At 38.8% G+C, this 26,635-nt stretch overlaps 1 protein-coding gene across 3 annotated transcripts in view; it reads left to right on the forward strand.

Moving 5' to 3' along the window:
• The window catches only part of celsr1a (cadherin EGF LAG seven-pass G-type receptor 1a), a 142,551-nt gene that overhangs the window by 51,683 nt on the left and 64,233 nt on the right, over nt 1–26,635 (forward strand). For all 3 annotated transcript variants that reach the window (XM_051691543.1, XM_051691544.1, XM_051691545.1), the window contains exons 2-5: nt 11,343–11,981; nt 14,247–14,469; nt 17,631–17,746; nt 21,054–21,142. In XM_051691543.1, coding sequence (XP_051547503.1) covers nt 11,343–11,981; nt 14,247–14,469; nt 17,631–17,746; nt 21,054–21,142 — 1,067 coding nt within the window. The remainder of the gene's footprint in view (nt 1–11,342; nt 11,982–14,246; nt 14,470–17,630; nt 17,747–21,053; nt 21,143–26,635) is intronic.

The following is a 26,635-nucleotide window of genomic DNA, read 5'->3' on the forward strand; positions in this document are numbered from 1 at the left end:
AGATGCACGGGTTGACGGTCTCAGACATGGAGGCAACTGAGATTCATCCTCCACCACCCGGATTGAGGCAAGTCACTACGCCACCACGAGGACTTAGAGCGCACTGGGAATTGGGCATTCCAAATTGGGGAGAAAAAGGGGAGAAAAAAACACACAAAAAAAACAATGCAGCACAACTTACTATGTAGATTGTTCGTAAAGCAATTTTTATGTAAATTTCTGAAGGAATGCAGAACACATTTCTACAGTAAGTATATTGTTCATAAAACCATTCTTAAACTACTGATGAATACAGTAAAAAAAAAATATTTGCAGATTGTTGGTAAAACCATTCTTACAGAATTATTGGGGAAATGCGGAACAAATTTCTGTGTAAATCGTTCGTAAAATTATTCTTAAGTAAATTATTGCAGACCTCAGAACACATTTCTGTGCAAATCATTCAGAAAATCATTATGTAAATGCGTAGAAATTTGTTTCGCTTGTTTTTCATAAATGATGTACTTATATTGCTCTTATAACTGACATCCCTGTTTTTGTTTGCAATATTTTAAATATGGCATCTTCTTTGACTAAGGTCATAAGAACATTCGGATGTTTGCTCCGTTCTGCAACTGTTGAATGCTTCCAGATACATCAACACCAACAAACAAAAGCCTCATGCTCCTAAAGCGTTCACTGTGTATTACAAAATGAATACTCATCCACCCCTTTGTTCCATCTGTTGGTTTTGATGCCATATGAGGTGCTGATGATGTCAGCGAGTTGTAATCTTGTTTTACTTATTCATTAGGAACCTGGTCCCATCTGGCCAATACAAACTCTGGGCAAATTTGATGATGTCTTGCTCTCATTCTTTACAATGACTGCCAGAGGGGTTCAGAGACAGGCCAAGGTGTGAATTTGAAAGCTTTGTACGTATGTGTGAGTCCTATAAAGAAACTGTCCAAATATGGTTGGCACAAACATGTTTCAACATGGCCCTCAAAACCTGGAATTAAAAGGACCTCATCTGTCTATCTCTTTTGTCAAGCCAACAAAGCTTGACAATGACAAGTGAAGTCCTTATCACAAAACCTGATTAATTTCTCACTGCAAAGAAGATTACAGCCATAGATCAAGGTTGTTTTGTGGGAGAATAGATCAAATATCACACCCATTCTTTGGGTTAATCTTTGACTCAGAGGTGTGTTTTTCTTTAAAACACAAGTACTGTGCAAAGTACCAACGGCACAACACGTGAGGTTTTTTCTTCATTTGTGGTTCTATACCACTGTGAACCCTTTGCCACCTTCTGCACCTAGCAACATTCCCACCTGTGTCTTTTCATGGACTTACATAAAGAAAAAAAAAAAAAAATCAGTTAGACTGTAATTTAACAGATTTTATTAGGGATGATCATTATTAAAAAAATATATATTATTTTTATTATTAGCATAATTTTGATTTGACCACTTGAAAAATTCATGAAATTTCAAAATGGGAAAAAGTCAAATATAAAATTCTATATTGGGTAGATAATGCATAATATGTCCATGTTTCTTTTTTTCTTTTTCTTCTTTACATTTTTAATCACATTTTTGCCCTCACTTTAAACGGTCCTGCAGTGTCACAAATTACTTTTCAAAAGTACAAATATTCCATGTAGTCTCTAAATTAATATGAGGTCATAAAAGCTGCAAGCATACTTAAAATAAATAGCAAAATGCTGGTCAAAATAGTTTTAGATGGAGTATAGCATGTCAAAACACAGGATGTTAACTTCAGAAAACTGAAGCAGTACAGTTTTTTTTAAAGCAGTACAAATTTCTAAAATTGGCCATCTTATTTTTCATAACCAGTGTTGGGTGTAATCTGAATACAAAGTAATTAGTTACTGTAATCTAATTCATTTTAGTCAAAAAGTAGTGTAATATATTCAAAATGTTAATTCTTGTAATCAGATTAAAGTAACTGACTTACAATTAAGTCAATTGATTTTAAATACATTACTTGCATTACACATATTTCTAAAATAATATTATGAATCTAAAAATCTCTTTGCATTTCTGTGACAGCTGAAGGTCGTGCACCCTAAAATTGGTCAATCAACAAGGAGGAAATATAATAGACATCATTTTAAATTTGTTGAGCAAAATAAACGAAAACTTTTCTGTGAAAAGTGTTTTAGAAAGTAACTTTAAAGTAATCTGATTACAATTTTAGTGATGTAATTAGTAATTTTCATTAGTAAAAAGATTTAGGAAAAACATCCATTTCATGCAGTCGACAGGCACTATCCTTATCAATTACAGTTTGACCACTTTTTGGTTTCACTAACTGCACAATCAAATGCCATTTATTAATGCTGCATTTATAGGATTTTTGCATTTATAGGATTTGCTTCTGCTTCCAATGCATTCAGAGGCACTTTGCAAAGGTATTGCCATGTGCCAGTGGTGCATGTAGAGACAGATGCAGTGTGTGGATCAGTCTGAGGGGCCCTTATGGAGATCTCCCTCACACCTGCATCTGGAATCATTTCACACATCACTTATCAAGTCAGTCTATGTCCATTCACCTCTTCTCTGGAAATGATTGTTTCACTGGCATCTGCTCTGTTTGATATCATATGAATGAAAACAATTAATATCGCAGGATTACTAACAGAAGATGAGGGCGAAATTCTAGATGTTGTCTATCAGTAGCTTAAATTCCACATTGCTATCTTCTCATAGCATAAATTGATGCAGTGATTTATGATATTTTGATTCTTATTTCAAAATGTTAAAGAAGGAATAATGCACAACCAGCCAGTCGTTAATTGCAAAATAAACCCCAACAGGGTGTTCAGGAGCTCAATTCTTTAAATTCTTTAATTAAATATGCCATTGAGACTGTGCCGTTATTTTTAGGTTTGTCCGTATTTGTCATTGGGAAAGCGTTGTTGAAATTATTTTATTATGTGAGAAGAGAGGAGGCATGAAACTAGCACAGCTATTTAGGAAAATGGTCAATTGTACACTTTAGTTGTCATTATACTCAAATATTTGACTAATATGAAAATATTAGAATGTTGCAAATGACCAGTCAGAATGATTATGATTTTTATAGATTTGAAAGCTTTATCATTTATGCAAGTTTAAAAGAAAGAAACCTTTTTCTTATCTCGAATGCAGTGGTGTAATGTACTGTATTGCACAGATTTGAGATGCCACCTATATCCATCAGATCACACATTTGGTTTCACTTTATCCGTTATAGCATTAAAGGGATAAACACACTTGATATGAAATGATTGCAATGTTATAAAAAGAAACTCAATCAAAGTCAAATTGCAGTGTATTACAATTGGTGTATTGTAAAACATTTAACACACAATAACAATATTATCATATCGTAAAAACTGTGATACCGTATCACAGGATCCCTAGCAATTCACATTTGCGTGTGTGTGTGTTTATGAGTAGAAGACAATAGAAATCCACATGGGTTTTTCCTCACCGTGCATAAAGCAGGTCAGTGAGTCATGTAGAAATGGGCGGGATATAGAAGCAGTTTCTTCAAGTGTGGGCGTCACCTTCGCTTCCTTTGTTATGATTCAAATATTTGAACCTGGGGGAGGGCCGCACATGCCTATGACATTGGCACAGAGATTTTTATTGGCTCCTGAAGTTATGTACCTCACCTAGGACAGCTATATCTCACAGACTCATGTGTTATTTACGTAGTTTGCTTGGGTGGTGTCATGTGGTGCTTTGTTTACTTATATGTCTAATTTAATACATGGGCATCTGTCAAAATATTCCTGCTTTTAAACAATTTTAATCACAAAGCAAGTAGAACTGTTTAGAGTGAGCAACAGGACTTGTTTTGTCTTGCTTTCAAGTTGTTTAGTCATCCTCGACCAACAAGAGAGAAACTCATTTCAGGCCAACCCGCTGCTGACACACTCTGAAAACACACTGGACTGCCCCCTCTGTCCTGTTTGTCTCACTCTGCTTTGACTGTTGCAGATAATGACGGGGAATGCAAAAGGTCCTTATTCATTAACATTAGTTTATGCATTAGGTATCATAAACTAACAATAAACAGTGATTATTATACAGCATTTAATGTTGGTTAATGATCATTTATAAAAAAAAAAATGTTCATTTTTTCATGTTAGTTCATATGACATTACATTTTACATATGCAAGTTTTAATGCAAAAAAATTATTAACAATAATCACACAGTAAAAAGATGTTAACCTGCAATTATTAGCTTAAGAAGCTATTTTTACCAGATCTAACACTTAAAATGAGTTTTGTTGGTGTAGCCTAATGTATTCAGGTTGATTTAGTGATTAAATATTATAGTGGTTAAGTAAGCAATCTCAGTGCAAGATTAATAAATGCTGTAGAAATATTAATCATTGCAAGTTCAGGGGCCTGGGTAGCTCAGCGAATATTGACGCTGACTACCACACCTGGAGTCGCGAGTTCGAATCCAGGGTGTAGAGTGACTCCAGCCAGGTCTCCTTAGCAACCAAATTGGCCCGGTTGCTAGGGAGGGTAGAGTCACATGGGGTAACCTACTTGTGGTCATGATTAGTGGTTCTCGCTCTCAATGGGGTGTGTGGTAAATTATGCGTGGACTGCGGAGAGTAGCACGAGCCTCCACATGCTGTGAGTCTCCGCGGTGTCATGCACAACGAGCCACGTGATAAGATGCGCGGATTGACGGTCTCAGAAGCGGAGGCAACTGAGACTTGTCCTCCACCACCCGATTGAGGTGAGTAACTGTGCCACCATGAGGACTTACTAAGTAGTGGGAATTGGGCATTCCAAATTGGGAGAAAAGGGGATAAAAAAATAAAATAAAAAATAAAAATCATTGCAAGTTCATGTTAGCTATTGCATTAACTAATGTTAACAAATACAGCCTTTTTGTAAAGTGTTACCAATAGTGTTAGGTGCAATCAGATTACAAAGCAACTGTAATCTAATTACTTCTTAGTATAAAAATGTAATGTATCATATTTTAAATTCTTGTGATCTGATAACAGCTACTGACTTTCAATTAAGCTACTTGCTTTTAAGTACATTACTTTGGTTACACGTTTCTGAAATAATATTATTCATGTAGAATGCATTCAAAGCATGAATTATCTTCATATGTACTTATTGTGTTTTTGTGTTTGCGACCCCTAACAAATTGCATCTAACAATGAGAGGAGGAAAAGTAGACATATTTTGAATTTGGCTGGAAACACACAAAGGAACAGATTCACTGAAAAGAATTGCGGCCGATAAAGCAGCGTTTTTTTGCACACGCTCTTTGCGCTGGTTTAGTGCCCGGTTCATTAAAAAAATTATGCAGATCAGGCAACGGCGCAAACGCGGGCACAGAATTTCGCAATTTGCACGCGCAGTTCTGATCTTTCGGTCCAATATAGCGCAATATAGTGGAGGATGCAGCAGATTACAGTATTTGATCACTTTGATCCAGACACCTGAATCATCTCTTAAACATGCAGAACATGTGCTTGACAACACCGTGAATCTGGATATATGCCAGATTATAATGCTCTTTTCCATCATTTGATGATTATTTGATTAATAACTGCTGATAAAGTCGGTTGAAAATGTTCACAAACATCTCTTTTAAATAAAATTCATTTTACCGCCCACTTTCATTTGCTGGTAATAGCGCGATCTAAATTGTGCCAGGCAATTTTTGTGAATGAAGCACAATATACAATGAGCCAAATTTACATAGAAAGGAGGCATGTTTGCGGGGAAAGTAATGACAGTGACTTCATTTAAATACTCACTATTTCAGTGCTGATTGTGCCTGCTAATATAGATTGGTGGTTAGTGAATAAAATGCAGGTTTTTGCACTGAAATACCACACGCAAAAGTGGCGCAATTGTTTAGTGAATCTGCCCTAAACTTTTCTGTGAAAAGTGTTAGAAAGTACCTTAATTAAAGTAGTTAGTAAAGTGATACTTTTTCGATAAATTAATTAGTAAAGTAATCTGATTACTTTTTTAGAGAAGTAATAAGTCATTTGTTGTGTATTACTTTTTTGAGTAACTTACCCAACACTTGTTACCAGTTATATTAGTCAACTTTAAGACACAAAGAGTTACACAAAACAACACTATTTTCAAAATCACTTCATTTTTTGTCTCGTTTTACAGTAAAAATATCTAAACATCCTGTAAACAAGACTTGTGTAAGATAGTAAAACAGTTTTTTGGAGAAAATATGTTGAATTACATTAACCTATTGGCAAACAGTTTTTCTTGTTTTAAGCATAGACCTTTCTAAATTGTTTGCCTGTGGGGTAAGAAAAATCAGCTTGATTCAAGTGGTAATAAGTGATAATATTTTGCACAATTTTGCATCTCAAGTAATTTTTTTTTTACTGGAAAACAGGACAAAAATACTGATTAATATCAGTAATACTGATATATATATATATATATATATATATATATATATATATATATATATATATATATATATCGTTTTTATTTTTTATTATTTATTTATTTTTTGCAGTGAAAAAGAAGAAACTGTTGTCAATGACTTGACTACAGCAGGCATGCTGGGATATTTTGGCTTTTGTCCAATAGGCTACTTGTGATAACGGAAATAAACTAAGATAATGTGAGGCATATCACACTTAACAGCCTTAAGTTAAACATTTAGACACAAGCTACACATCAACTTGACTGACTAACCCCTGACTTACACAATACTCTTTTCATTTATGTGAGTGTTATTGTACCAACACTAATTAGGGTTATCATACTGACACAATATGTTGTGGACTCATAAAGTTAATACTGTTAGTTGATAAACTTGATTCTTTATGTGCTGATGTACTGACTGGGGAATATGCTTTATGTTTACAGCGGTCAGTATGTTAACATGGTGACAGGTCCTTTATTCATGGGGGGCAGAATACAGTATGGGGGTTGATGGGAATGTTTTGCCTGACATCAGCCTTTGCCTGGTTATATACAGTGACACTTTACATGGATTTTAACTGAACAGCTGACAGCTAAAAATATAATTTGCTGAAATGTCAGGTAGAAAAGGCAGAAATTTTAATGAAAACATTTGTTGTTGAACTTTTGGCTGTAACACTCAAAAATACTTTGAAAACAGAGTGAGAGAGTGGTGACTTTAAGGATAATACTGTGTTTAAAAATGCAACTCCTCATCCTGAGAAAGAAGATCCATCTGTTGGATCCATCTTTCATCTCTCAGGACAGGACACAAACTGATTACAATATTCCTGTTTTATTAGGCCGCATGCCAGCAGATGTTTGGATTAGCGTCCTCTAGGGTTTCCAAGGTGTACGGTGTTATTGGTTTTACTCGGTACAAGGGCCAACACCGGTGTGACATTTTAGACCATGTAAAAGGTGAAAAACATTATGAAATTCCAATATCAATACAATAGCCTAATGAATAGAATAGCCTTAAATAAAAAACAGTTGCCTAATGAAGAGTTTGCGACCCATGATAAATGAACCTAAATAACGCATGGAAAGCCAGATGTTCTTTACCAGCGTATCAGATCAAACAGGCAGCAAAGTACAGGCACTGACAGAAGACGTTTAATTGCAGGTAGCGAATATAATGTACATGGTGGGTAACTGTAAGACGTCTCTGATTCGGAATGACACAATAAATGCTGTTAGACACACAGACACATGCTTGAAGAAACACACTTTATTATATTTTTAAGAACAGATGACAGAAAAGCCGTCTATGCGCATGTCTGACACACTGTTTGTTCGGAGGCGTGCAGTCTCGTGGAACACACGTATGTAAAGGGTTCTCACTCTTTCTTTGTTTCAGTCTTCTGAATTTTTTTTGCAAGAACAGTATCATCTATGAGAATGCTGTAAATGACCTCAGACATCTCAGCTCAGAAGGTGTTCTGAGTTCAGTTTGCTTTATTTCCACAGAGCAGTTCGTTGTGAGAGCAACTCTGCAGCCTATACATCTGTGATTAAATCATAAAATAATACAAAATCAAGTTCACCTCAAACCTGAATTTATATTTAATTGATTGTTATCATCAGTATAATTATTATCTTTACATTTATAATTGTTTTTAGATCCTAATTTTTATTAGTAATTGTCCACCTGTTGTCATAGATGGATACTTGCATGACGGTAAATGGAAAGGTTGTTAAATATGATTTTTTTTCATTAATGTTTTTGGCCACTTCGTTATTTTAATTGCTTTTTCATTTAGTTTGAAGTGCAATATGAATTTAGAAATGTCTTTGGTTTAAGTTTTTCTTTTTTTAAATAAATGAATTCAATTTTCAATGCAAAATCACTAAAGCGAGAATATTGGCCGATCCCTTGGTGGGGGGGTTGACGATGTATTTGAATATTGTGATATATATTTGTTTTAAATAAAAATATTGTGAACAAATTTCTTGCATATCGCCCAGCCCTAGGAGGGAACAAAATGAATTCATTCACACACATTCAAAGTCATTACCCTTGTGAAGAAGCTAAACTGGGTCCTGGGATGAAAGGTAATAAAACACCAACATTAAACCCGCAACGACCCACAATAAGTGATGTACTTACTTGAACAACGAAATACCCGACCGGTCGCCCATGATGGAGAGAATGCACGGATGAAGTAGGATCGTTGCCAAAGAGATGTTGCCCTTCACAACTGTTGAAAAGTCATCTTTCAAAAAGTTGAACAACACAAATTTTAATTGCACTTGATTTAATTGATTTTTTAGTTAAAATAAATAAAAAATAAAGTTCAAAGTTTGAAATCAAGCTGCCTTGCATTATTGTGTAGGCTATTGCTTAACAAAAATCACCCCATAGTACCACTTAGCATCCAAACAGCATTAATACCAGTGTTAGTCGGTTTGAACATGAACACCACACCAGTGTGAAAATTTTGATATCGTGGAATGTCTAGCCTACTCACTGTCTCATAAAATGAGTTTTGAAAGTGAAATTTTACTATATTAAGTGTGATTAGTTTGTGTGAGTGTGTACTTAAGGAAGAGATGGAGAAACAGGACACATTGAGGAATGGCAGTGAGCTAATGGAATTAATTCACCAAATGAAATACCAAGGATATATGAAAAACATAACATGCTACATAACATTCTCAAACTCACTCTGCTTTTAGGGGTCACATCATGGAAATCAGGATTTTTCTTGATGTTTTTAAATAAATGGGTTTTACACACCACACTTCTGGTCTGCGCTTTGAAGTCAATGCAATGTGCTTATGTCATCCTACGAAACTTTAGTGGGCTGAGCAGATACCCCTGCCTCCCCTCATCTTTCCTGACGGCGCACTACATACCAGACAAAGCTGGGAATGTGACCCATTTACGGAGTATGGTACAGTAGCTGTCGCACACCCCCTCCTCCTGTGATTTATGGCAGTGATATAATTTAGAGCCATATAACTCAAGCCACAGACACATGACACCTCCATATTTGAAAGGTCTTAGCCGCATTGTTTTGCCGGGGGTATTAATTGGATATACCACCTGTTCCGCAGTTGTTCCCTTAGCAAAACAGAACAGAACCCAGTGCGGTACTTGTGGGGGTTTCCTGTCAAATCCTTCCTCTCTGCAGGGAAATAGTGGGCATCAACTCAAATGCATGACTATGAGGAATAATATGATCCTAGTTTAATGAGAACTAGACTTAATTAGGTGGAATCACTGACAGCACTCCAGCAACTCTGTAATATAATTTTCATGGGGTTATTAGCACTTTCTACAATGCTAGTTGTTTGTTACTATGCTTAGTAACTTATAAACCTTTAAAAAAGGACTGTGAGCTCTGAAGTAGTTAATCGAGGGTAAATGTTTCAGTTGAAGTCCATGTTACTTCAACTCTTTTTTTAACAAAATCGTGTTTAATAGCAGAACTGTTTGTTAAGAACTACACTACCCATGATCCTGAGGGGGAAAATCCACCAGTCAGAGAAAAGCAACAAACAAACTGCAGCAAAAGACCTCCACTTCCATGATGCACTGCAAGTGATGTAATCGAGTCTTACATTACATCATTCACAATGACGCACAGGATTGTAGTTCATCCCTCATGAAAGAGAATAAGTACAAAGTCTTGTACTTTTTGTCAGATTTTCAAATACTTTTTTGCTTCAAATCAAATTTTGTAATGTTGTGATTCACCTCGGAGCTGGTTGTTTTGGTTAATGGCTTTAAACTCTTTTATAATCCTTTTGGAAAAAAATTAATGGGAAAGATACTTCCGAAACCAAGATTTCTGAAAAAGTGGGTGGGCACTGTTGGGTTCTATGAGGAACAACTGTCTTATTGAAAAAGCACATGCTAAATATTGTTCTCATTCAGTGCAAAACTGTGTAGTTGGGATCATGTGCAATCCCATAATAAGCATTCAAATCCTTTTTGTGCTTCTGTCGAAGACAGCATTCACAGTGCAATGGTTATCAAGTCAAGTTGTTTTTACAGTATTACTTTCAACAGAGAAGACATGTGTGTGTCCCGAAGCAAAATACCAAGATAATTTGCCTAATTGTGGTGCAACTTTGCAGTAATCTTTTCTGTTAACATGCTTTTCTTTTTTCCAACCCAAAACAGTATTCAAACTTTCTTAGCATGAGAAGAGTATATAATATAATCTTCTGGAAGCAGCTGACTTCCAAGCATCTGACAAGTTAATGAATGTTGTTGCAACATTCCAAGATTTCATAGTTCCCAAGATGGACCCTTTTCACATGATGATGCGTTAACGATTTATTTAGCAGCATAAATCTAGCAAACATTTCATATTAAATTGTTTTAATGATTTAGTGTAAATTTATGACATTATACTTGTAGTTATATAACACTGGAATTAATGTTAATAACTTGTCAGCACTGCTGTGATGCGGTTTCAAATACAGCTGAGGAAGTGGCAATAAATATGGTATCTTTGTTGCTTCAGACTGCCTAAATCCACCACTTTCCATTTTTTTTCCTCTTTTGGAAAGTCTTGGAAATGTAATAGTGTATTTTTCTTTTGCTGTTGTAGCAAATGAGAACGCAAAAATACATTTTCTGCCCTTCACTGCTATAGTTTACCCCGCTATAGTTTACTTCCAATTTCCAAACCTTGAATTGGTCTTTTGAGACCAAGGCCACATCAACATGAAGTATGCGGTAATGAAGAGCGTTTTCTAAATACTCCATTTTCAGAGGAGGAAAATAGCATTCAAGTGTGAATGAGAGGCATAAACATTGTAAAATGTATTTGTGTGGATGTGGCCCAAGTTTTTATGTTGTCATGGAATGTGAATTATTAATGGTCAGTTGTTTCTGTCCTTTTCAGACGGTATCCACCAAGTGACGGCCATGTGCACTCTCCGAGTGACCATCATCACTGACGAGATGCTTACAAACAGCATCACGGTGCGTCTGGAGAACATGTCCCAGGAACGCTTCCTGTCCCCGCTCCTCTCTCTCTTCGCTGAAGGTGTGGCAGCCGTCCTTTCAACCAGCCGCGAGGGTGTTTTCATCTTCAACGTACAGAACGACACGGACGTCAGTGGCAACATCCTCAACGTCACCTTCTCCGCCTTACTCCCTGGAGGAGCTCCGGATCGCTACTTCCCCTCAGAAGAACTCCAGGAGCAAATCTACTTGAACCGGACTCTGTTACAGCAGATCTCAAGCCAGAACGTCCTTCCCTTTGATGACAACATCTGCCTGAGGGAACCTTGCGAGAACTACATGAAGTGCGTCTCTGTGTTGAAGTTCGACAGCTCGCCACCTTTTATAGCTTCCGACACGGTTCTGTTCAGGCCAATCCATCCCATTAATGGTCTCCGCTGCCGTTGTCCGGCCGGCTTCACTGGCGACTACTGTGAAACCGAGATCGACCTGTGCTACTCTGGACCGTGCCAGAACAATGGCCGCTGTCGCAGTCGAGAAGGAGGGTACACCTGCGAGTGTCTGGAGGACTTCACAGGTCAGTTTGCTAAAGTTTTATTGTGCTCAACATTTGTCTGTTTAGCTTTTTCACTCGCAGGAATGTCCATGTCACAATTGGACTTATTGAACCTTGAGCAAAGACCAGATGGGTCATCCCATGTCAAATAAAGGTTTGTGTTACCAACATGAAAGATTTGACAATCCCTATATCCAAAATGTTGGCAACTCACTCTCCAGTTCAGAGGCTCCTCTGCTGCTCCTACCCCCCTTACCCTTCTTTATCAAGGCCAATTACCCCCTAATCACCCCCTTCAGTGCTTTGAAGGTCACAGTTCAAGTCCAGGTATTCTGCATCCATTATGATTGTGATGACAGCCTGCCTCTCAACATCTCCCCCTTTCTGGCTTTCTCACATTAGAGGAAAACAGATATGTCTATTGCCCTCCAAGAGAAAGATTATCCCAAAGGAAATCAGGGGTCATTACAGGCAAGGGACTACAATCCTGTTCCCCCGCAACACATAAACGCCCCTTGTCCAGATCTTGTCTGGATAATGGCTGATATATAACACTGCATGAGTTGAATGTCCATCTTCGGTAGGGGAATTGGTGGTGCCATAGAGGAACTCCTTGATTGTGAAGAGTTTCCGCAAGGATAGCTGAGACTGACTCAGGGCTCAAACTTTGATTTCAGGACAGGATGGTATCGGATCAGTGAAGATGTTTCCGTACTGAAGTACGGTTTGCTGTCCAGTCACTAGAGCCTTGGCCAAGATCCTCCATAACAATGTATCTTATGCTACAGTGATCAAAGACGCCAAAGGTCTGAATTGCTGCAATGTTTTTTGGAAAGAAATACAGGCACGCCTGCATTTGATCTTGTTTGCTTGTTGGAGATACTTGTAGAGGGAATCTGTTTGCAAAAAAATTGACATTGGCTGGGTTTCCAGAAGCTCTAAATAGAAGGTTAGTTGCACTTAAGTAGTACTTAATCTCAACGGCGTGTTTCCCTGTAAGCATTGTTATCCAAGTAGCACGTAAAACCATTCGTAAATTAACGAGAGGCTTGGACCACTCGTAAGTCCATTACGTGCAACTAAAATGTATTGGCTATTTTATGTTGAAAAGATTGTTCTAACTAGGCAATAAATCACATCTCTACCATGTTTGTTTTGTCCTAACCAGCTGATACCAGTGTTGCACGTCAAAAAATTTTGATTGATGCTTGTCTTTTCTTTAGCCTCACCTACAGTGAAATCACATTGGTCCAAAATTCTGCTCCACGTAGCCAAATGTTAAACATAAAATATGTTCTGATTTGGGGTCTTAATCAGTAAATTTTTTTAATTGAATTAATAACATTATGTATTGATTATTTCATCGTTAATCACAATTATTCACATATTACATAGCAATATTTACTGAGAAAGGTGAAATATAAAATATACAGTAAAATATACATATTAATTCAGATCATTCAAATACATTACATCATATACTGTACATACTGTATATTTTGGCAGCAGACAAGTAAAGCATTTTCAATATAAATGTTGATTTAGAAGTCACAACATTGTTTTATATTCATACCATTGAACACAACCCTATTACTGGCCTGCTTCCGTCTGCGCTATTTTTAGTCTTTGGACTCATGTGTCAGATGGTTGCTTTTGGGGCATCTCTCTTTGGTTATGTCGCATCTCACTAGTTTTCAGCACCTCTAGTCATAAATGTGACAAGTTAAACATAGTTTCAAACTTTGAAAAACGCATCTGGAGATTCCTTTATTCTGTTCTTTCTTTGAGCGCAAGAGTGCGTCATCAGTGGAAGCCTGAGCTGTCTGTTTTCATTGGTTTGACGCGGTTTGTTGCCTGTAAAGCTGGAGTTGCGTTGACTGCTCCCTACTGCCACTGATTTGCAAATACATCAAGTTGGTACATCAAGCTTGAATTGCTCTGATGGTTGGAAAATTCCTTATTACTGAATTTACATACATTCAGAGGGCATGAATAATTGCTAATTTTTTGAATTAATCACACTAATTTAACACATTATATCGACAGCCCTAGCTCTGAGTTTGTCGTTTTTGGTGCAATGTTTTGGCAGAAAAACTTGATGCTTCAAACTTGATATTTCACACCAAGTTTGCATGGAGTTTTAAAACATCAGAAGTACTGTGTGCTAAAATGAACTTCATTACAGAAGTCTGTTATCCTTGTCATGTAATCAAGTACCCATGACATATTGTACTCGCTTGTATCAATATCTGACAATCCTCACTTGACGTTACCATCCTACTGCAGGTGAGAACTGTGAAGTGGATGCCCGCTCTGGCCGCTGTGTCCCCGGTGTGTGTAAGAACGGAGGGGAGTGTGTCAACCTGCTGGTGGGTGGCTTCACGTGCAGCTGTCCCTCTGGAGAGTACGAGAAGCCTTTCTGCGAGATGACAACCCGCAGCTTTCCCGGGCAGTCCTTCATTACCTTCCGAGGCCTGAGACAGAGATTCCACTTCACCGTCTCCTTCATGTAAGAAAATTTCTTATGACCTCAGTGTCATGCCCCTGTTCACCTTCATGTCATGCTGTTACGTCTGCCCAAAGCTTTGCATGCCTGTAAAGTGTAATTTGTTGAAAATGGAGATTGCAAAAGGAGCCCTCGGGCTCTGTCTGGCTGGGCGGCATGTCTGGACGGATCTGCTACTCATTTCAGGTGATACATGCACAAATCTTGATGTTTAGCTAATCATTTTCACTTTCTGTTCAATTTCTTTTTGGTTAGTTTCTTTTTAGCTTCATTAGGCTAAATTTCTTACCTGTAAAGGCGATAGTTCTCCCAAAAATAAAGTCTGTCTATTTTGTTCTTCCCAAGTTCTTTGGGAGTTGATAATGATGCCGTATCTGATGTATTGAGCATCAAATGTTGAGACAGGCTCACTAGAGAAATATTTGGGCTCCCGTGCAGTGTAAAAACAGGAAGGGCTACGTGTTGAGAGAGCACTATCAATGTTTTTCTTTATTGGTATCATCTTCCTGAGGAGCAGCTGGGCTCTGACTCCTCTGCCCTTTGTGCCACGGCCCAGGCATAAGAGGTGGGACGTGCTGCTCAGGGAAGAGGAACCACTTCCTGTTTCAGGACCACCGGCCTTACACTCACATCCTCTCTGTTCTTTCTTTGCTTTTTCTTCCTTTCCTCTCTTGATTAAAAGATGTTATTCCTTCTGTCTGGTTTTGAAGTGTCTTCTGGCTCAAATTGTTGGGGTTATCAGTTGGAATCCAATCACACCAGATAGAGTTAAACAATTATGAGAGATTACTGTAGACTTTTAATCAAACCTGAACTTATCACTGTCCTCATTAGTAGTGTTTCCTAAGGCAAGCGTCACTATTATTGCTGTTCATTATAGGGTTAGAGATTTGAACAAACCACTGACCCTAAAGGCCGAATTACGCTTCTGCATGAAACCAACAGCAGAGCTCCATGTTTCCTGCAATGCAGTGAGAAAATAAATCATGCATGTATGCTTGCTCTTGAGTCAATTAAATAATTAATAATAAGTATTTTGGCATAATTTGACCCTTTGTGCTGAAAAAATAAAATAAAATTAATGAATAACCACTCACTTGACCAGCACAAAATGGGGGTTATTTTGAAGTTTAGAAGCTGGACTTAACACTGCATATGGGTGATTCTCGCGAAACCTGTCAAGAAAATATTTTAGACCTATTTCACTCCAAATTGAAAAGAAACTAATACGAAATTATATTCTGCATATAGAAAATGAAGCCTATGTTAGGGTTAAGAAATGTTTACATTGTGACATTATTTTCATAACAGTTATGTTAATTTTACCCCCAGATTCTCTTTACCACAATGCAAAAAACATTATAATAGTCTCATTAACTCAACGTGGGAAAAAAAAATTATATATTGGATTTAATTTGTGAAGTATTTTTACATCATAGTAGTAGTCCCTTGGTCCTGCCTGTCTTTTTAATAAAAAACAAAAATCATTGTACAACAGCATCTTTTTCAATGTTATACATTAATAAATGACTGTTACGGTAATGAGAATCATCAATGAAAACCACGGTTATAGTAAAAGTAAAAGTCCAGACATGTTGCGGTAATGAGAATTTGAGGGTAAAATGTGCGAAAATGATGTCACAATCCAAACAAATTTGAACATTCTCTCATCATTTACTCACCCTCATGCAATCTCAGATGTGTATAACTTTCTTTCTACTGCAGAACACAAATGAAGATCTTTAGAAGAATATTTCAGCTCTGTATGTCCATACAATGCAAGTGAATGGTGACCAGAACGCAGAAGTTCCAAAAATGACAAAAAGGAGGCATAAAAGTAATCCATAAGACTCCAGTGGTTTAATCCATGTCTTATGAAGCGATATAATAGGTGTGGGTGAGAAACAGATTTAATATATTTATATTTAAGTCCTTTTTACCATCAGTCTGCACCTTTGACCAGCCCTGACCAGTAGGTGCTGAATGTGAAAGTGAAAGTTACTTCCACACTAGAATGTGGAAGTGAAAGTGAAAGTGTAGATTTACAGGTAAAAAGGACTTAAATATTGATCTGTTTCTCACCCACACCTATCATATCACTTCAGAAGATATAGATTTAACTAATGGAGTATTATGGATTACTTTTCTGCTGCCTTTATGTGCTTTTTGGACTTTCAAAGTTCTGATCACCATTCAGTTGCATCTTCATTTGTGTTCTGCTGAAGAAAGAAAGTAATACATATCTGGGATGACATGAGGGTGAGTAAATGACCAGAGAATTAAAAATTTTTTGTTAACTATCCATTTAGTGGTTGTAAATGTAGGCTACATTTTCTTTATGCAAAATATAATTTCAAAAACAATTTGGTATTTATTTTGGATTAAATATTTAATGAGAATCACCCATATAGAAAATATGACCAACTCTTCACAAGTGCTTTTTAATTTGCTAATAATTTAAAAGTGGTAATTTTTTTTATAAATTATAAATGTAATTATTAATTGTGCACCATACTGTCAAACACGTTCAAACCATCATACAGATCAGAAAGACTCAGCAAGTATAGTACAACAAGCATATTGTTTCAATCATAGAAATATCAAATAAAATCTGTGAAAGTACAGAGAGTTACATAGAAGTTGTAGACAGATGTGGCTTTTTGTCATGTTTTTGTTTGTAACTTCATAAAAAAAAACAGAATATAAAAACAACAGATGCTCCCGATTAAAATGAGCCCAAATACGATATGTATATATGTACGATATGTAGAAAATGCAAAACTACCTCAGAAATCTGTTTTATCATCCTGGTGGAGGTGCTTTGATGACCAATCGCGGTTGTTGTGATCTGCGTAAACGTGACGCATAGTAAAATTTTTGGACAGGTGCATGTCAGGCCATGGCTATTACATGGTAGCTCTGCGGAGCCAACGGCGTGCTTTTCTAAGCACATTGCAGATGATAAAATTGGTGGAAAAATCTTACTTTAAGTAAGTTTTAAAATCTTTTCACTTTTGGCCCATAAGCAACCACCTAACAACCACCCAAGATACCCTAAAAATCCCTTAGCAACCCCCTATTAACACCCAGCCAAGCACTTACAACACCCTAGCACTATTGCCATAAGTTATGTAAAAATCTGATTCATATTTTTATTTCTGCAGGTTTGCCACAAGAGAGAGAAATGCTCTTCTACTCTATAACGGCCGTTTTAACGAGAAACACGACTTCATAGCTGTGGAGATCATTGAAGAACAGATCCAGCTCACCTTCTCAGCAGGTACGACAATCGCAACACTGCAGAAACACAGAGCGACCTGGTACAGGTCACCTTAGTGTCAGCACTTAATGATAAAACACTCCTTGGACCGCATATAATGTTGATGCTATCATCCTATACTGTCCTGCCGAAATCTAAGGCATTGTGAGTGCAGTGTTTCTCTGAAACTGAGTTGTGATACACTAAACAGACTGTCTCAGTAGCCCTGTGTCACTTAATAAGACTTGCTCTGGGTGGCTGTGTTTACGAAACAGGATTTATATGTCGTAAAATGTCCAAACCTGAAACATGCTGTTCTGTGACCCCAGTTAGACTTGCCAATGTCTGCTTGCATGTCAAGGGTACTCACACTTACACACACTTGTATTCGCACACACATATACGACTCTGTAGCTCTCAAGTGGTTATAAATAACACTAGATGAGCACAGTCCCATAATGGTGCTGTTGATCTTATAGTGCACATAAATCTTTCTCAGACAAAGAGAGGAATCCTGCGTCATGCTGTGGAGCCTGTTTTACATGTTGTAGCCCATGAGAGTTGCACTAAAACAGCTCTACCAATATAGGCAACTGGTACCAGCGTTTTTGTGTTGATTGTATTTCGCGCACTTTCACACATTAAAATTTTCTCTGTTGACGATACACGCAAGTACCAAATAAATGTATGTGCAGTTTCTTCTCCACCTTTGTCTCCTCATATAAGGTCGAGAACACGTTGAAAAAAATGCATTGGGTTTATTGCATAGCTCAGTGATTGTCAAATTGTGGCAAACGGGCCCCTGTTTTGCACACTTTCGCACATTTAAATTTCTATCTGTTGATGTATTGAATGGTGGAGGGTCATTTTTCAGTGAAAACAGTCTGACATTTCTGTCTAAGTGAATAAATGGAAATTATGTGTTTACTTGTAAAAGTGTTTGTGGATGGGCAAAAAGAAAATTAGAGGCACTGCTATAGTTCTTGGTCTTTGTCAAAGGACACAGTTGAGATTTTTCACAAACTAGGCCACACTGTTTGGTTACTGTTTACTGATTCTTTATGAATACCAACGGACTGGGTCCTGCCTTTGGTAAATATCCTCTAAATCCAATGTAACCTAAACTTTTGCTCTGCAGCCCTCTGAATGAACTCCATTGTTAAAAGAGTATTTCTGAACATGATTGATTGTTTGTTTGATAAGCTTTGTGTCACAGACACTAATTGACTTAATGTTGGACTAGTTTGTTATTTCAGAAGAGACATATTTTAACAAGAGGCACTGTTATCACATGCTAAAGCACACACTTTTGGGGATTTTAATGGTGTAATCAAAAATGGAAGGCACTGAATGCTCAAAGAAATATTCTGTAATGTATTTACTGACTTTGCCACCAAAAGTTGATTAACAGAGTTAGGGAGTAGCCTAACTAAACTACATTTTCAAGTAGCTCAGCTGTTTGAAAACAGTGTACCTTTCCTAAGGAGCTAATTTTATTTGATAAAAATAGTACAGAGCCCCTTAGAGGACAGCAAGGGAATTTATTTTCTGAAGTAGTTTTGCATTGTCTGCAATAGTTTTGTGTTCCCTTACAAAACGTTTTGCAATCCCTCGCAATCCCTTTATTCATCCCTTACAAAAATTATCCATGGTTTTATCCATAGTTGAACTGTGGTATTTGTAGTAAAACCATAGCAACCACTAAATTTCCCATGGTTTTACTATAGTAACTATAGTTCAAGTATGATAATTGTAGTAAAACCATGACCAAAAAAATTACCATGGTTTTAGTACCATATATTAACCAGAATAGCGTAGTAATACTGTAGTAAAATCCAAAGTATTGTAATTATGGTAAATCATAATTATTCTGCCAAAAAACATGGCTAGTTTTACTTTAGTAACAGCATGGTTAATTTGTGCTAAATGTATAATGGTTTTGAAAACTATGGTACGTAAGCCATAGTTTCAGTACGGTAAAACTGCAGTAACCATGTAATCAGATTCCTCACCACAAAATGGTTACTGCAATTTTACTATAGTGAAACCATGGTTAATTTTAGTAAGGGCATGTTTTTAGGTGGAATCCATAGTTTTAAAACGCATTCCTGTACCACAAATTAACCATGGTGTTAGTATAGTAAAACTGCAGTAACCACGCAGTTTTTATTTTTTTTGATGAATGATTACGACTTTTATTACTGTAGTTTTGGTTCTCCTGCATTTTACTATGGTTTTACTGCGAATATCATAGTTAAAATGTGGTTCCTGTAGTAAAATGGTTATAATGGAATAGGAAAACAAACTATTTTGAGGGAATGCAAAATTATTTCAGAAAATAAATTCCCTCCCTGTCCTCAAAGTGTGTGATAGGGACCAAAGCATTCACAAGGAGAATCACACCGAAGAGAAGGAATGGCGTTCCAAAAATATGTTTATTCCATCAGAGGTGCAAAATGTGCAAATAAATAAGTGTTTAAAAGCAAACATAAAACCAAGGTTACATTAAAAAAAGTCTAAAAGCTTGACCTGTTTTTGGTACTAAGAGCAGTTCCTACTCCCCTCCCTAAACAATTGAGGCCAGAGAATATTGCTTACAAGCAGTGCTAACAAATAACCCTGGCCATGTGCTCCAAAAACTCGTCATCCATCTTGTTTTCCCCCTAGTGGCGGCTGGCTTAAATACGAAATTTTTCCACCTTTGTAACTTGGAACAAACCACTATTTTAAATAAAATTAACCCTCACCACCCCATTCTTAAATAAAATATAATTGAATAAGTACATAAGCAAAAGAGATACATGAGAGTTAAAACGCCAATAAATACAATAAAATAGCACAGATAAAACATTTGCACAATAAAACCCTAATAAATGAAAAGTTGAGTAAGATGATAAATAAGTCCATTGAAAACATTAAAATCCCATGATGGAGACCGATTCACAGGCTCTCCATTACAAAGGGGCTCTGTAAAATAGCAGCAAGTTGCTGTACATCACAACACATTTCTGTGCCGAATGATAAAATAATTAATGTTTTCAAACATTTTCATTTCCCAAACACTCCCCTTGTCTGCCATTGGTTGAGCAAACAAAAAGTCCTGCCCCAAATTTATGTCATTGGTAGAGCCAATGTTGCTATGTCGGGCTGGTTAGAAGACTTAAACGTTTTGATAGCGTCACAGCGTTAGTGTATACACTTTTAGGGTGAATTAATGTATAGTTTTCTCTGCACGTTAAACAGAGATGGAGGAAAATATTTTAATGTCCAAAAAATTACAAAACTTCTCCTTTAATTCACATGTTGTCTCTCTCTCTCTTTCTTTCAGGAGAGGCAAAAACGACTGTGGCAACTTTCGTGCTAGGTGGAGTTAGCGACGGCCAGTGGCATTCGGTCCAGCTTCACTACTACAACAAGGTAAGACGCCAAATGCAAGCAATGTTCGGTTACTTGAAGGAATAGAGTGTTTCCTGAAGATGTGCACTCATTCCTCAAAAACATGACAATTTGCAGACATTGTTTATTCCCACGGTGGTTTGCCTACTTTCCACCTGCAACTAAGTTGGAAGGACAGGATATTATTTAAAAGCGTTTATCAGATTCTCCATGTTTGACTTGCATTGTGTTTCACTTAACTGGAGTTCGTTTTCACCAGCTTCCACACCCAAAGGCATTGACGTGTAAGCACGAGATTGCATAATTAAGTCTTCAGTATATGCACCTATTAGCATGATTTTGCACACATTGCTCTACTCTAGAGTTTATCTAGTGCCAGAGTTTAACCTTGTCCAAGTGACAGTCCCAGAAAGACAATCTGCTAACTAGAGGCCACAGGATTCGTGTAAAGCGTCCAAATAACCTCATACTCTTTGGGAACAAAAGACACAGACGTCTTTATTCCTGTCCTGTGATTCTCGACTCATCTAAACCCAGAACACCAGAAACTGAATATGCCATTGTGATGTGCCAAGAGTCTTTCTGTTTATCGAGACTCCAACTTGAGTTTCATAAACCTGCTTTAAAGATTGTTTTACGTGTATTCTTCAAGCATATCCTTGTACTCATATAAAGTGAGCTTGGAGCAGTTATTGGTGATGGAAACAATGAGGAGATCTCATATTTCAAGGGAGTTTACGAGTGTTTTTAAATACAGTGCAAAGAAGCTAATGCAGTTTTCTCTAATGATCTTAATCTAAGGAGATGTCTCAAACCATCTTAACGTGAGCCTTCTCAAAAAAAGCACAAATAGACAAGTTACTATTGGAGTCACACAAATCTTACAAATAATTTACATTGAGCCTTTAGTGGTGTTTGATTAAGCAAGCTTTACTATTACTATATCTCATACTATTTAAAAATAGGGTACAGCAAATCTTGTGACTTGTTTAGGAAAGGAGTGCTATTACTTTTCAAGACTGATCAAACTTACTACATTTGCCTTGCAGATGATAAAACGGGCAAACAAAATCCCATAAACTTACAGGACATTGGAGGGACTCAAGCCATATTGAAATTTAAATATATATAATATATACTTGGACCTGTAAGCAACCACCCCAGAACACCCTTGCAGCCACCTACATTTCCCTTTGGCAAACAACAACATTCTAAAAAAAAAAAAATATGCTAAAACACTCAAACACCTTAGAAACCACATACTGTAGGAACACCCTGGCAACCACATACAACACCATAGCAACCACCAAACAACATGCTAAAAAACACATTGCACCTTAAAACCCCTACAGAACACCTTAAACACCCCAAAGGAACACCCTGGCAGCCACTCAGTACCCTAGTAACTGCTTAGCAACATACTAAAAACCATACAGAACACCTTAAAACCACTCAACACCCTAGCGACCCCTCAAAACCAATAACAACACCTTAGAAATGACTTTGGAACACCCTGGCAACCACCCAACACCATAGCAACACCTACAACACCCTAGCAACCACTTAGCAACATGCTAAAAAACACTTTTCACATCAAAACCCCCAAAGAACACCTCAAAAGAACACCCTGACAACCACCCAACATCCTAGCAACCACTTACCAACACACTGAAAGCACTTCAGGACACCTTAAAAACCCCCAAGGGAACACCCTCGTAACCACTCAACATCCAAGCAACCGATAAGCAACACGCTGAAACCAAAACCCCCAAAGAATACCTTAAATCCCTCAAAAGAATACCCTGACAACCACCCAACACCCTAGCAACCACTTAGCAAAATGCTAAAAAGCATGCAGGACACCTTAAAAAACCAAAGAAACACCCATCTAACATCCTAGCATTGTGATGGTGTGTTTTGCAAAGACAAGCACCACTTACGTTTTCTTCTGCAGAAATTGAAAATCTAACTGACTGTGCAGTGTAAATTGAACACTATGCAGTGTGCTATGAGTCTAAACTAGTTGTGTGACTATGCTATGATACCTTGTTGTGATTGAATACATGCTAGTATGAAGCCAGATATTGTTGTGTCCAGTCTGAGCTTAGTTGCCATTTATTACTGGAACACACACACCTTTACAAGCCGCTGAATAAACACAACTCATAGTGTGTGCCAAGAGAGTGTTAGAGACCACCAGCCAAGTGGGAGTCCTCGCATATGGCAGTGTCCAAACTACTCCACCTGCCTGCAACACATCCACATGCACATGCTGTAAAAGTAACAGGCAGGCCAGAGTTTGTGACAGCCTGCAGCTGTCATAGGCCTTGAGCTATGACATACAGTGGCTAATTGTTCAAACACTCACACATACTGGCACAGGAGACCCCGAATTTGAAAATAACCAACAGCTGTGTTGGGGTAAGCTGTCTTGAACCATCGCTTTCAGAGTCTGAGAACTGTCAAGAGCAGGTATACTGTCTCGATCTGAAGACATTCCTGCACAATTAGTTAATGCTTCCATGATTATCACCTCTGCACAGTGTCAGAGAGAAGCTTGTTGGGGTTTCTCTGGATTACAGGTGGAATCTGCTTGTACTTTCAAGGCCTTTTAAGGTACCGCTATGGAAAGACGAAGTGCCCTAGTCATCATACATAATGCCCTGTGCTTAATTTATGGGGTCAGAGGATAAACATATAAAAAGCCTTGAGATGCCTACACACTTGAGTTTATGCTACGTCAGCGAATGCTGCAAATCCATTGATTTTAAAGAGGATGGTGTCACAAGGACGTAGAGGAGAAATGCAATGGTATGCGAAAGGGATGCTTCATAATGCTAAGTACATTCTACATAATGGTAAGTTAAGAAAATGTTAACTTTTGTAGCACCACGCTCTGACGTAGGCATCCAGTTGATCCATTTCACCTCGTAAACTGCCACAATACGTGTAATGAACCACATAATATTACTTTGCAAAAATGTTGTCAAATTCACGTAATTTTCATGAGATCAGGCTGTCAAGTTTGCTATTTTCCCATTTGGTTTCAAAGTGACCAGGCTCTTTCCACAACCATAAATTAAATCTTCAAAGTCCTAGAAGAAGACAAATTCCTAGTTTATACTAATGCCCACTATAGCACCCCTTGTGGCAACGTTGGGAATGCAACACATTCCAAATAGAACGCAACAGTGTGAAATCGAGCTTGCTTAGCTAAAAGTGGTTGCGTTCTTATACTGCATAGAGTATGCTTTGGACCTTATTTCGCTCTCTTCCTGGACATTAGGGAGGCAGTTTGGTTGCAAAACAGGATTCTGTGATTGTCATCATAAAATGCATTTAGCCTAAAATTTAAAACACTCAGTCAATACCTACCTAGACTGCATTTTTAAGCATCATAGGTGCGCTCCCGACACAAACTGTTCCAAATGTTAGGCTGCAACATATGCTGCCTTCTGAGACACCATATTTAGACCAAATTCTAAGGCAGGCAGCATTGCATGTATCCTTTGAAGGGAAGGCAGTCCATAATGTTCTAACGATCTCAGAGAAAATGTTCATCCAAGATGACGGACAAGTTGAGAGTTGTGTAAATATATTAGGGTGACCGTACGTCCTCTTTTTCCCGGACATGTCCTCTTTTTCGGACCTTAAAAAAGCGTCCGGCCAGGATTTCTAAATTAGCGAAAATGTCCGGGATTCTGCATTATTTGCATTATGATGTGCATCAGGTCTGAATTTATATTGCTTTAACCCCTCTTTGTAAGTCCCGCCTTCTCGCACACCAGTTGGTACATTATAAGAGGCTTGCAGCAACTATTGGCCAAATTCCTGCCTGACAATCTCTCTGGGAATGCCCAAAGCGCAGTTGTGTTTGACATCAAACAGTTGCTTGACAATAGCAGCAAATGACAGCTGAGTTGAAGATTTGCACAAAAAATTCCCATGCTTTCGTCCAGGTCGAGATCCGTGGGAAGCAGAATGTATGATATGTAAAGCTGGCACTTATGTGTCAGTTGCTAATAAAGGTGCATTCCCAAGGGGAAGACACCGTGGAGACCATATCCTGCCCGAAGGGGAAATACATCACATGGTCTTACCGAGTCTTGTTGGCAGTGTCGCATGTGGAGAAGTCCCCGTGGTAGGTCCTACCCAGAGGGGGCAGAACTCTACAAACACGGCGACGGGTGGCAGAGGGAAACTTTGCCCAAGGAAGACACGGGTTTACCAACAGGGAAACAGTCTCACGGAAGATACATCACACGGGGTTACAAACAGGCAACCAGCGCATGTGGAGCACCTACCCCAGTACAGGGCCTAATAGCACACGTACTGGGCCGGCATCGAGTTTCTCCGCGAACTCGCCTGCCACAGGGCTAAGGAGGAAGGACATCCAAGGTCCACCACCTCGTGAACACGGCTGGGGGGTAAAAAGCGCACGACTCCCCCTCCAGGAGGGGAAAGGCGCTATACGCAAGCGTTACACCCCGCCAGTTGTCCCACCAACTTGCCCTGGATCAACGGCAGAAGCCTCGGCAGGGCGAGCAACATTGCGAGCAACTCGAGGCAGTTGACATGCCAATGCAGTCGCGGCCTTGTCCCGGAGCCCGCGGCTGCATGTACGTTGCACACGGTGCCCTAGCCATGCTCGGAGGCGTCTGTCATAACCACAACGCGCCTGGGGTACTTGCACTAAGGGGACTCCTGGCCGAATGCAAGGCCCGTCCAAGGGCTGAACAGGTAGCGGCAGATCGGCATGATGACCGTGATGTGTGCCGCGGGTCCATGCCCACCTTGCGACCTGAGTCTGACACCAGTGCTGAAGCGGTCTCATATGCATCGACCCGAGCGGCGTGACCACCGTCGAGGACGCCATATGCCCCAGGAGCCTCTGAAACTGCTGGAACAACTTCAGGCAGTGAGGCGCGCCATCATAGAGACTGAGTCTAACGCCAACCTGAGAAAAGAGATGCTCTGTACCGGGGAGAGCTGCTCTTTCTCCAGTTGACCCGAAGCCCCAACTGGCTGAGGTGCCTGAGTCCTTCCGCGGAAGGGACACGATCTATGCAGGGAGGGCAGCGGCGTTCCCGCCCTGCACTTGAGGTAAAATGGACGCCGCTGAACCCAGGTGGGTGCCTGGAGAACTGAATCACATAGCCAAGTCGGACGGTTCTGGTCAGCCATCGCGACGGGTTGGGGAGCGCAAGCTATGCCCCCAAGTTCTGGGCATGGGGGAACAAGGAGACAATCGCGTCGGACGTACCGGCGGGTGGGGCCTTGTGGCAGGGCGAAGGACCCCGAACTAGTGGCCATGCTGAGTCTGGGGACATTGAAGCACTTACCTGGCTCAGGGTACCCACCATAGGACCGGTCAGCGACGGGGGAGGTGGGAACCGTACTCGTAATCCATCACAACCGCCCAGCGTCGTGCCTGCCATAAATATGCGGTGTCCAGCGATCACAATAACGACGGCCATAAACACCGGATTCTCTTCCTGGCCCTCCACCGTGGGA

Source organism: Myxocyprinus asiaticus, chromosome 47, assembly GCF_019703515.2.
Source record: "Myxocyprinus asiaticus isolate MX2 ecotype Aquarium Trade chromosome 47, UBuf_Myxa_2, whole genome shotgun sequence".
NCBI lineage: Eukaryota > Metazoa > Chordata > Actinopteri > Cypriniformes > Catostomidae > Myxocyprinus > Myxocyprinus asiaticus.